At 33.7% G+C, this 12,983-nt stretch overlaps 3 protein-coding genes across 4 annotated transcripts; all 3 read left to right on the forward strand.

Moving 5' to 3' along the window:
• Nucleotides 1–400: 400 nt before the first annotated feature.
• LOC142975959 (circadian clock-controlled protein daywake-like) lies at nt 401–4,231 on the forward strand. The gene is made up of 5 exons (XM_076119122.1): nt 401–543; nt 2,058–2,276; nt 2,828–2,958; nt 3,467–3,619; nt 4,033–4,231. Exons 2-5 carry the CDS (start codon nt 2,074–2,076, stop codon nt 4,182–4,184), a joined length of 639 nt encoding a protein of 212 aa, XP_075975237.1. The 5' UTR covers nt 401–543; nt 2,058–2,073; the 3' UTR covers nt 4,185–4,231.
• A 2,423-nt stretch (nt 4,232–6,654) lies between these two features.
• Nucleotides 6,655–8,628, forward strand: LOC142976186 (circadian clock-controlled protein daywake-like). The gene is made up of 5 exons (XM_076119443.1): nt 6,655–6,796; nt 6,987–7,200; nt 7,524–7,654; nt 7,863–8,015; nt 8,404–8,628. Exons 1-5 carry the CDS (start codon nt 6,733–6,735, stop codon nt 8,553–8,555), a joined length of 714 nt encoding a protein of 237 aa, XP_075975558.1. The 5' UTR covers nt 6,655–6,732; the 3' UTR covers nt 8,556–8,628.
• A 2,066-nt stretch (nt 8,629–10,694) lies between these two features.
• LOC142976063 (circadian clock-controlled protein daywake-like) lies at nt 10,695–12,742 on the forward strand. Of its 2 annotated transcripts, none has more exons than XM_076119270.1 (5): nt 10,695–10,845; nt 11,124–11,340; nt 11,572–11,702; nt 12,082–12,234; nt 12,510–12,742. In XM_076119270.1, the coding sequence occupies exons 1-5, from the start codon at nt 10,782–10,784 to the stop codon at nt 12,659–12,661; spliced, it is 717 nt and encodes a 238-aa protein (XP_075975385.1). In that variant the 5' UTR covers nt 10,695–10,781; the 3' UTR covers nt 12,662–12,742. The 2 variants fall into 2 exon arrangements, with proteins under 2 accessions (XP_075975385.1, XP_075975386.1); XM_076119271.1 differs by lacking the exon at nt 10,695–10,845 and adding an exon at nt 10,898–10,997.
• Nucleotides 12,743–12,983: the final 241 nt, after the last annotated feature.

Raw genomic sequence — 12,983 nt, forward strand, 5'->3', positions numbered from 1 at the left:
TATTAAGTCGTATTTTTAAGAAGATATCTCGAAACACCCAACCACGGTTAGTAACTAATATTTAGTGTGTTATTAAAATAATACGTTTTTTTCTGCCAAACTTAAAAATAGCTAAATTGTCATCATTCTTGAAAGCAATCTATTAAAATATTAACTTGTCAAATTGCATTCGTCACGAATATTTTTTTACAAGGACACATTACCTACGCACATGTTCAACAAACAAATTCCTGTACTACTCTTAAAGTGAATTTGAGCTCTGTAGCAGCCAAATATAAATTTAACAATTATCTTTTTGCTGTCTCCCATCCTATGATAATTCCCATTGAATGATGGGTTAATTATTTATAAGATATTATTATAATGATATTTAATATATTTGTGTGAGTGATGATTATAGTGGCTAGTATATTAAGGGAGCGACTCCTTGTTAGGTGGACAGTCGTCTTTTGACTTCAGTAAAGCGTGTGTTTGACATCATGGAAGTGACACTTAAAGTTTTGTGTTTGGCTTTTTTGGCTATCGGCCATGTTCAATCTGCAGGTAAGAGTAGTTAGATAACTTAACGTTAGTATTTTGTACAAAGTGTTAGATCACTAGCCCCCGGTTTCTGATGTACATTTAGCGGTAGTTTATCTATACAATAGCGTTAAAACTCATATAAAAAAACGCTATTAAATAGATAAACTACCGCTAAATGTATTCAAAAACCGGGGGTTAGATGTTTGTCTTATATTTCTAATTGCGAATTACCAGAGACTATAACCAAGATCGTTCATATCCTTGCTTAGTACTTTCTGAAGCTTCCAAAAATTCAATTTGTTTACAACTTTCGTTAATTTTAAAGATTAATAAGCAAAATTAAGGAATTAAATTAATAGCGTAGCAACCCCGTGATGAGGAAACTCATTAATTTTACAGTATCAATATCCCTTAACGTAAATAATTGTAATTTTAGACTAAATAGTGAAAAAGTATTTTGAAAATTTTAATATAAATAACTACTACTTAACATTATAGTACAAAAAAGAATATATACGGTTTTAGTGTCGATCAAAAATTTCATAAATTTATTAGAAATTTAATCTTTTTGTAAACATTTTCTTATTAATTTTACATACATAATAAAAACATAGTTATACCACGGTAGATCCAATGACGTTAAGAACTCGGGTTGACCGTTCGTGTATTAAACAGACAAAGTTGCATGGTTATGTAAATTGTAATCACGAATAATAGAACTTATTTTGTTTCTATTTTGTACTAAAAGAACAATACCATGTTCGTTTAGTTGTCATAATGAACAAAAGATGCATATGTCTGGTGATACATTACACATGATGTGATTCATAATTATAATGAACAAAAGATGGGCATCTCTTGATACATTTTACATGATGTTCTGTTATTTAACGGGAAGAATATTATCATCCATACTAATATTATAAAGCTGAAGAGTTCGTTTGTTTGTTTAAACGCGCTAATCTCAGGAACTACGGGTCAGATTGAAAAATTCTTTGAGTGTTAGATAGCCCATGTATCGAGAAAGACTATAGGCTATATATCATCACGCTAAGAAATATAGGAGTACAAGTAAAAAATGTTACAAAAACGGTGAAAAATTTCAACCATTCTCTCTTATGTGACGCAAATCATAAAATTTATAATGGCTAATTCCTCTTCGGTCTATAAAAATACATTGTAACGCATACAGTCTTAAGTTTTATTATATACTGGTACAAAACAATAGACACGTGATTTTATGTACTGATATTGTGTATGTTTATTATTGCTAATCAAAACTAATATAATAATTTTGAACAGCCTATGTCAATATCTTTTCAATATAAAGCAAAAGGAACTAAATATTTTTGATTTAAGATTAGTAAGATTTTTAAAATAGCTTTTTAGCGGTTTCACAGTAGTGCATGGTCTCTCTTTTCTCTTCCCAAAAATATGCGTCAAATCAATAGAGACTTTAAAAACCATCGCGGTCAGTTGAGAACCTTCCTTCTTTTTATCGAAGTGAGTAAAAAAATCTCTATTTTCTTTTCCAGCGTTACCCGTAGATAAATGTACGCTCTCAGACAAAAAATGCCTGACTTCTTCCATCCAGAAGATGATTCCAGTCTTCATGGCAGGAATACCAGAACATGGTATCAAGTGTTAGATACTTTGAACATGGACGACATGGCGTTTGACCTGCATGGACTACAGTTTACCATGAAAGACGGCACGCTGAAAGGACTTAAAAACACTATTATTGATGGAGCTGAGTAAGTGCTAATAAAATTAATAAGCCCGTTGTTAATACTATACTACGGTAGCTCGATTCTTTACTGCTATCGACTACGGACAACTAGGTAGCTATCGAGAAATTTTGTATAAAAATCTGTAAAGCGCCTCTACCTGGCTCCATAAGAGCTATTTTGGCAGTACATTTTCAATGCCAAACTCTCGATACTCGATAGTACCGATTGCAGAGAATTGCGCTACAGTGCTGTGGTCTTTGTCCAAATAAAACGAGAGGTTACGTATTATTTTATAGGTAGTGCAAGTAAAGCTCTAAACCAACAAGCTGTACTTAATGACAAGTATGTATGAGGTAATAGTTATTTAAAAGTCTACCTTGAACGGCCATTACACCTGGAATCTTCGATACGTAAAGAAATAACAGCAGTCCGATCACATTATCGACTGTGACAACCGGCTAGCTATCGAAAACATGTTGTCTGAAATGCGCTACAGATGCCGCCCAAAATTTAGGTACTGCAAGATGCAATTCAAAACAGTGCTCATCATAATTTTTTCTTCATTTTCATTCTAGATGGGACGCTGGAAAGAAGCATTTTACTATAAATTTCCATACTGACGTTTCCGTGAAGGGAGCATACACAGCCGGTGGACGTGTACTCATTCTGCCGATCACTGGTGATGGCCAGCTCAAAATCAAACTGAGTAAGTGTACATGCGTTCTAACTTCACTACTTCATGGCTTTTGTAGCCCATTGTATCGAACTGCGTGCCGATTCCCCTGTCTGGAAAACTGTTATTGAGTTTTTTCCAATTTTCGTTGAAATATTCTCAATAGTGGCCTGGAGTTTGGCAACGCACGCCGTATATGATAATGGACCAACCTTTATTACACAGCACCAAGTAGCAAACGGTGAAACTTCGTCTGTCTACCCATTTGGGCGAAAACTGCTCTACCATAGATAGCTGTTCCCCGTTTCAAAGAAATACTATCCAAAAATAATGATTAAAATTTTGGTATTCTTGTCAAAAGCTACTAGTGTCAAAAGCTACGATTTTTCATTGCACCTACTTTTGTTTGGTTGATCAAGACGAACAATTTAAATCGTGGAATATCTCACAATTTAGGGTCATTTAAATCTTCACATCCAAAGTAATGAGAAGCTTTGATTAATTATTCAGTAAGTAATATAAAAATATTTCTTTTCTCCAGAAAACCTCCAGATCAAAATGCAGATTGACTTCGACACTGTGAAGAAGGGTGACAACGAGCACGTGAAACCTAAAAAGTACAGCTTCGAGTTCGAAGTCAAGGACGACGCTCACTTCCACCTAACCAACTTGTTCAACGGAAACAAACAACTTAGTAAGTATATGATATATCCCTATCCAATATTTTATTGAAAAAGACTACGGAATTTATTAACAAATACATTTAACAAAGATTTAATTATTCTAGCACGGCATTATTTATATGACCTCAGCATTGATAAAAAACCACTAATTGCACCCTCCCGAGACTTAACCTTTTCAATTCCAAATAGATCCATTGCAGGTTTACAAGTTCGTTACTTGTCATATATTTTTAATGATTGCAAATAGGTTTGAATTAGTAACAAAGAGATGTTAGTCATACCCTGATTACCGAATACATTCCGCCGTTTTGATTACTATTAGGTACTGTAAAATCGTAATTATTGCTTTTTCCATCCCTCCAAACACAAGACAATTTTAAAGGTTTTTACTTTAAATATAATGTATTGTGTTAAATTTTTCCAGGTGAGGCTATGTTGACCTTCTTGAATGACAACTGGAAGCAGATTTCATCAGAATTCGGCCAACCTTTGGTAAACAACGTTGCTAAGAAACTCTACAAGAATATCGGCGTGTTCTTCGACAAAATGCCTTTGAACGAAATCGCAAATGTTTAAAATACCCAAAAAACGTAAACCAATGTTATCACTGAAATGTTTCATGATTAAATAAAGTTGTTTCGAAAAAATATATGTATATGAATTATTATTCTTTATAAGATTATTCTTGTTCACTACTAATTTAACATAATCACAAATATTAACTGCGGTTTAAGCAACTACATACGCTTAACAACAGTAACAACTGGAATGACTGACTAGTTATCAAGAAAAATAACAGAAGTGATGATGATAATCTGTAAGGCTGTGTGCTATCATCATAGCCTCTTGTCAGCGAGCGTGTCCCGTATAAAGTACTAATCTGTGGCGCGTCCCGTGAGAGGACACATCACCGGTGCATTGCAGGTGTTTACAAATAGCCTTTTTTTTGACTAGTGATATAGTTCATACTCTTTCGTACTTATAACAAACTGTGTAAGAATTCATGAGTTCTCCTTTTCACAAATAATTTAGCTTGTCTGTGGATCAACCAATAGTTGCCATTTTTCGTAGATAGCGACAGTAGATGCGAAATTTGGCTATAGGACCAGCAAATTACCCCTTTGATATTATAAAGTTACAATAGCATTCAACTTTGACTCGAAATGAAATAAAAATATTAAACAGTGTAAGCTAAGAAAAAAAATCAGTGAAGTAACTATGAGCTCTGCAATTTACTTACTTCAGTGATATTAAAAACAGTTATATTTCACAGTTAATTGCGCTTGCTCTAAATCGATAGTATGACAGTTCTAGCTGTGGACATAATTTATCGTACCTCACCATTCGGCCAAATGCTTCAGGAAAAACTATGCATCTGAAAAGCGTCGAAGGCACTTTGTTAAATTGCATTGTTATCGATTAATCGTATATGTTTAATGAGAATTTAACGATAAATAGGTACTCCAAATCAAATAAAACTGGGTCGGTCTAGAACCTTTCTGTTATTTTTTGAAGTCGGTTGTCGAAATGCGAGGAACCAATCATGCCCAGCCCACCCCTAGATTTACAAGTGTAAGCTTAAAATACAGCGGCCACGTAACGTGAGTGGGATCATGCGTCAAAGCGATGGAAATCGACTAAACTGGCCTGTTGAATGATGATAATAATAAATTTAGCCCAAAATAAAACTCTCGTAGATCTAGACTGCTGTTAAAGGCTGATACTAAATAGTGCACTGTATATACACTGTGTATAGTGGCACTGTAATTCATGTAATTAAAATTTGTAGACTGTGATGTATGAAGTGATTAGTATTATGTCTGTCTCTACGAATGTGCATTATATGTATCTTAAAAATAATAAATACTGGAAATCATAATAGTACTTCAAAAATCGGCAATTATTAATTAGAAACTAAACAAACAGCACTTGAATCTTAAATTACAGGAGTTTGTTTTATAGATGCCAAGTGAGTGCGTATTCTCTATAGCTCGGTGTTGACGATGGCACGCCCACGGTAGAGCGATTTAAACAACAAGAGATCAGCCGCTAGACTACCAGTTTACCATGTCTATCTGAGTATGGAAATACTGACAGCATAAATAATTGAGTTAATAATTAAAATAATTGTAGTATTATAAAAAAATATACAACCTAATGCAACAAAAATAAAACGTCTGATACAATACTAATGAACAGATAAGGTAAAATGCGTGCTCGCGTTATTTCACGTATTTTATTGTACATGGAACATGGAATATTAAAATTTTTGATAAATATAGAAGCCAGTTCTAAAAAGGCAAGTATGAAGACGAGTGTTCAGGTTTTCTGAGACAATAATTTGGTATTAATCTTGATAAAAATAATACAAAACGCTTCAAGTTCTCTAGAATTTTCTCCAATATTAAAAAAAAACTTAAAGAAAAACGCTTCGTTTTTCCTGCCGTGCAAAAATCTATTAGCTATTTGTACCACATGTAATAATATTTAAAGTACGCAGTTAATAATTAGATGACATGCATTATTTGTATTCATATAAAAATGGTATGCACGTATGCACATGTTTGAGGTCCCGTAAAATAAATACTCATAAGTATGGATAAGGACTTTACGTTCTTTTCAATCACAGGATTACGATGATGACGAAATGATTGTTTCTTACATGCCAGCAATAATGATAGGAATTTTTATTCGAAAGTTAGTCATATAAACTATAAGTTATTAAAGACTAAATGAAATTAAACAAAGTGTTCCTACGTTACATATATTTTTTAGACAAAATAAAGCATCAATCTCAAAAGGTAACGTCTAATCCCGGAAGATAAAACCGTTGATAAATTACTAAAAAAAAATCAGTAACAAAAAAATATTGCACCTATTCAAAGATTAATCTTGAACTTAAGCACTAGCCGAATTTGAAGGCTCGTGTAGTAAGCTTTTTTGCTTTTTTTGTCTGCAAGTGAGTGATGATTCTTAACAAAATATCGAATGAATTTATTTTTTACATATTATAGATTATTGTTTATCTGTGTGTGTAATTATTGTGCTGACTAGTATATTAACGGCTGGATTTCTAGCTAGGAGTACAGTCGTCTCTTGACTTCAGTAAAGCATCATCATCAACATGGAAGCAGTACTCAAAGTGTCTTGTTTGGTCCTTTTGGCCATCGTACATGTGCAGTCTGGAGGTAAGGATTTTACCTATTTTAGACTGGAAGCGTTTGGTCTCTTAAGTAGATGTAATTGAGGGCTACAAGTGATATTTTCGTATGATGTAAATAATATCTGAATAATAGAAATAATTGAATTTACAATAATTAATCAAGAACTAGTCCCTAATTTGGCTTGTTTTAAAAAAATATTATTTGCTTGTTCCAGTATTACCTGTTGATAAATGCTCGCTTTCGGACAAAGGATGCCTAGTTCCTGCTGTCCAGAAGATGTTGCCTATATTCTTGGCAAAAATGCAAGAATATGGCGGCGGCGATGACTTGAAACTGACTCCCATTAACTTTGACTTGGGTGGCCTTAAGTATTCTTTGACCGGCGCTACTTGGAATGGACTGAAGGGATCCGTCATTGATAGTGTTAAGTAAGTACATAATGCGCCAGATTTCTAAAATGTGGCTTTATAAATATCAGGTCGGGGAATAAGTCTTCTCGCATTATAGTATGTATGAACTTGTAATAAAATCTTCTTGGCTTCAAGAATGACAAATGAGAACACGGTTTATTAAGTTTCTTTCAGTGAGCTCGAGAGGTACCCGAATATCGAGCATTTTTGCGTAAAGATTTTATTACAAGTTCATACATACTATAATGCGAAAAGACTTCTTCCCCGACCTAATATGCACAAATTTACGTTACCTGATAATTATTTCAATGCTGACACTAATGGCTTTCTTCCAATTCTAGCTGGGACGCAGGAAAGAAGGCTTTGACTATCGACTTCCACACTGATGTAAATGTCAAGGGCGCGTACACTGCTGATGGAACTATCATGGAGAAGCCTATCACTGGCGATGGCGAGCTCAACCTGAAGCTGAGTAAGTAGAAGCATGTTCATATTTTTAACTAAGAAAAAACATATCACAATTTTAAGTCTTTAGCCACACTAAATCCACAAAAATAAATATACGAAAAATACTGTACAGAGTTATCAAATTTTGTTTGAGTAAGATTTTACTCGTGATATTATTAAGTGTTCTTAAGGTTTATCTAAACTTGATATTAAATATAAAAATATGTTTACAGAGAACCTGCAAGTCAAACTGACCATTAACTTCGAGACAGTGAACAAGGGAGGCAAGGATCACCTGAAGCCTACCAAGTACAGCTACGAGTTCGATGTTAAGGACAACGCTCACTACGACATGACCAACTTGTACAATGGAGACAAGGCGCAAAGTAAGTTTATATTTATTGTCATCAGATCAAAAGTTATTTTCCTCTTTACTTGTTTTGGAGGGTTGATATCCAATAGCTTGACCAATGATACTAGATTGCAGTGATCAATTTCTGAGTCCGCGACGGCTAAAGCAATGAGCTTCAACTACCCGACTTTTAGATCAGTCGACTAATCCCCGGTTTCTGAGGTAATTTTAGCGGTAGTTTATCTGTTCAATAGCATTTTTTTATATGAGTTTTGACACTATTGAATAGATAAACTACCGCTAAATGTACCTCAGAAACGGTGGCAAGTGTCCTCTCCTCTGCGCCTATCACCTGTTTGCTTCCTACTACATTTGCTCAAGTTGTGGCTGCATCTATATTAATATTATTATCAATGTTACAGGTGACGATATGTTGAACTTCTTGAATGGAAACTGGAAGGCTATCTCCACCGCCTTCAGCCCTCCTCTGCTGGACAACGCTCTGAACATCATCCACAACCACGTTATCAGCTTCTTCGATGAACACTCCGTCGGTGACATCTCTAAGGAATAAACCACTTTATAAATGTTAACTCTTATTAACTCTGTAAAGTTTGTTTGCGATCAAATAAAATTGTTCAATTAAATATTTTCTTTTAATACAACCATTATTGTTATGACCGATATTGTATTTAACACTATGACTTAACATTCACTTGAATATGACATTTCTCTACATGCAATACTAGGAATGAAGTCTTATTGCAGTAATTTTATAATATACATAGGTGAATATGAACCGAAATACCTAGTATGAACTGAAAAAATGCTAAATATTATCGGTAACTCGACGCCATTTTTTAAATAGTAGAAGCTTCTTAACCGAGTCTCTCTACCAAGATTTATCATTTTTAAAGCTGTTGAGAACCTAATCTTAATTGTTACATTTGGCTTAGTGTAGCTTAAGATATATTTAGAATACAAAAATATGTAAAAGAAATATCTATTTTTCTTATTTCTTTTGCAATTTTGATCTTAGTGCCTACTACTTTTATGCTAGCAATAGCAAGAATATCAACAATTAATTTTTTCGCCTCAATCAGAGTAACATATCACGACATATATAACTATCATAAGTGCTTAAAATACGTTATACAAAATCATTAAACTGAAGTTGACAATAAAAAGGGACCAAGTATTGAACCTTGTGGTATCCAGACACAGAATAAATTCTAAATTGTATTATTTCAGCAAAGGAGAGCCAATGTCGTTCTTTAGACTTCATACACAATGATCTTACCATGAGTGCTAAATTATGTTTCAGTGCAGAGCGTAACAGAATCAAAATCCTTGGATAGAACTAGTAGAAATTAATTTGTGAACATAAATATAACCGATTAATGTCCATGACCAAACCTCTCCTCCCGTAATGAGGCACAAGGCCTAACCCCGCCCGGTTAGGCCTTGTGTCCACCACGCTGACCAAGTGCGTGAAGATTTTGGGTTTTTTCAAGAACTGTTTTAATGAACCCTCAGGCATGCAAAGTTCTATCACGATATTTTCCTTCACATTTAAATCCGAAAAATCATTGATGCGGCTAAAAGTCAGGTGCTGAAACAATACTAATAAAAACATACATAACAATAATACATAGATTTTGCAGTTTCAAATTTCATTTTCATATGTTGACTGTAATTTAGTTTCAGCTGTTATTTTTTATTATAGGTAAACTATTTATTGCGGATGTAAAACCCCTAATCTGAAAGTTCTCATATACACTCAAGCCCCAGAAATATGTCATAATATTCAAGCTAAATATTTGTCCATTTGAATTTAGTAATGAATCATAGTTATTGAATGAATTCTGCACGAACAGAGTGACTACCGTGGGTACTCATTTAATGTTCATAGCCATATTTCAAGTTGTCAGATTTGACTGTTCAAAATATTATACAGGCTTACGTTAAACAATGTATTCAATAAGCCAATATTAATATGAAACGATTGTACTTAACAAAAACAAACTTTATAATTTATAAGAAAAAAATACAAGCGTTTTGATTTAAAAACTTTGAATAATTAATACAATCGATTTTTTTTAAATTTATTGACTTTTAGACCCATAATAATTCTACGAACCCGATCAAGTTTCCTATAGTTTTAATGGGTAATTAAAGACGTTAGTGAAATTCGCAAATCTACCATTCGTATATCGGATTAAAAACTGTTGGTACATAACTGCACAAAAAAGTTTGAATAAGATGCATAACTTGATTGTTAATAAAACGTGGAGCAGCGAAGTCTCTTCGTTAGTAAAAACGAAAGGACTGTCAGGGTATTGACAAAATTATATTTTTTTAAGACACCTTTTTTAAGAGAGACAACAAACTCCCGTTTTCAAAATAATTGCTATTATGAGCATTCATACGGTCCAACCGTACTAATATTAAAAAATTACGTCGTCCCATCCCGGAAACCAATAGCCAATAGTGTTAATAAAATAAATTACATTAGCACTAGTAACAAAAACTGAGTTTTTAGTTGCATTTGCGTTCAAGACCAAATCCAGCATCTAGATTAAATACAAGCTTAAGTGCTAATGGATTTTTTAAATGTGACTTTTTTTTCTTATCTGCAAATGGGTGATGATTCTTTGCTGATGATTTTTTATTGATTTATTGCAGCTTAATTAGGTTTCTGTGTGTGGGTGATCTTTGTACTGAGTAGTATATTAACGGATAGATTTCTTGCTTAGAGTACAGTCGTCTCTGGACTTCAGTAAAGCGTTTATTCATCAACATGGAAGTGGTACTCAAGGTGACGTGTTTTGCGCTTCTGGTCATAGGACAGGTCCATTCTGCAGGTAAGAGATTATTGAAAATGGTATAAATAGTAATAAGCTAGGTCTTTTTGATCAGTCACAAATTATATTTCGTAGTCATTACTAGCAATATTGAGCTTTAAAATTTTGTTTTGATAAACATAGTAAATAATTTTAATCAAAGATGCCGCAAAGTAAGTTATGCTGCCCTATCTTATTATTTCCATACGTCCTAATATTTATCATGAAATAATTAACTGATTATTATTTTTCAAGTTTTGGTACATTAATATAATCGATCTCTTGTATTTTTATTTCAGAATTACTAGTAGATAAATGTTCGCTGTCGGACAAAGCATGCTTGGTACCTGCTGCCCAGAAAGTGCTGCCTATTTTCTTAGAAAGAATGCCCGAATACAATAGCGGTGCGGACAGTTTGAAGCTGACACCTATTAACTTTGACTTGAATGGTCTTAAGTTTACGTTGAATGGTGCTACGTGGACTGGACTAAAGGATTCTGTTATCGAGAATGTTGAGTAAGTGCTGCTTTTATTTTGATCATGCTGATATTAATAACGATGGTACTCATCGAACCTTTAAACGCCATATAACTAATCTTTCCTAGGCTTTTCTTCATTCCGGACCCTTGTCCAACAGTCACAGTGGGACAGCCATAGTGGCGGTCATATCTGTGTAAACTCTTTTCTGTTACTAAAAGTTTTTTTCTAAATTCGTACTTATGCCGGTTGTGTTATTTTTTATCATAGATGGGACGCTGGAAGCAAACTATTTAAGGTCGATTTTCACACGGATGTAGCTGCCAAAGGAGCGTATACTGCTGATGGTCACGTGATGAACAAACCTATCAACGGCAATGGCGAACTCAATATGAAGCTTAGTAAGTACTGAAAAAATGTTTTATTTATCCGCTTAGCAATATTTGTTACTAATTCTGGACTGCTTAAAGTCAGTTCCACAAAATATGGATAAGTATAATATAACTCATGAAATTTGTATAAAAATAATTTGATCTGAAAGAAAAGAGGGGAAGTTTTCGCCCAGCAGAGATCCTGAGCGCTATTGACTATTTTGAATTAACTTATCAAATAGATTTATTGACATTTAAGAATATGAATTTTCTATCAATACTCCGTTTGTAAAGTTCACTAATATAATATATTCAGGAGTGCTGAAACTTCATTATTTTCCTTTAAAATGCTAATGAGTTTATGATTTTATATTTTAATGCAACATTTTGCTTCTATTTTTGTTTCCAGAGAACATACAAGTCAAAATGACCGTTAACTACGACACCGTCAACAAGGGAGGCAAGGAATACATAAAGCCTGCTAAATACAGCTACGAGTTCGATGTTAAGGATAGCGCTCACTACGACATGTCGAACTTGTACAATGGAGATAAGGCGCTGAGTAAGTTGACTTTTATTTTTATCAATCCAAAATATTTCTTCTTCTTTGTTATAAGACAAGCTAATATGCGTCCGTTAGACGTGCACGCGTGTCCATTGAAGATGATTTTAAGAAAAAGTAGCCTGTTTGACCCCGGCTCTTGAACACAAATGGATAAAGTTTACCATAGAACTAAGCTAAACTTCATGGAAATCTGTTTAGCAATTTAGCTGCGTAACAGACAGATCATTATATCAATATGGAGAGCAAGGTATTAATTATTTCCAATGTTTCAGGTGACGACATGTTGGGCTTCTTGAATGGGAACTGGAAGGCTATCTCGGCAGCTTTCAGCCCTCCTCTGTTGGACAACTGTTTCGACATCGTAAAGAACCACCTTGTAGGATTCTTTGATGAATACGCAATTTCTGAAATTGCTAAAGCTTAAAATACCAAATTTTGATGTTCTAAAATGCTGGCTTCTTCAAGTTTTTTTTTGCGTTCAAATAAATTTGTTTTGTTGAAGTTATTATTGTTTTTTATCCATTTTCGTCTTTGATCTTCGTTATTATGTGAAATTTGTCAGGCACATTCCCAAACATGATTCCCATTTTTGTTATCTATAACCTCTTAATAGGATTTGTAAATTGTAATTTGTAAATTTGGTCTCTCATCCATTAGATCAAGGAGTGATAAGCTTATTTTAATATCACCTTGCATTCATGTCTTACTTGCACATCCAAGTTTATAGTTCAATTTCTTGAAAAGTA

The sequence above is a fragment of the Anticarsia gemmatalis genome, chromosome 10 (assembly GCF_050436995.1).
Source record: "Anticarsia gemmatalis isolate Benzon Research Colony breed Stoneville strain chromosome 10, ilAntGemm2 primary, whole genome shotgun sequence".
Classification (NCBI taxonomy): Eukaryota; Metazoa; Arthropoda; class Insecta; order Lepidoptera; family Erebidae; genus Anticarsia; species Anticarsia gemmatalis.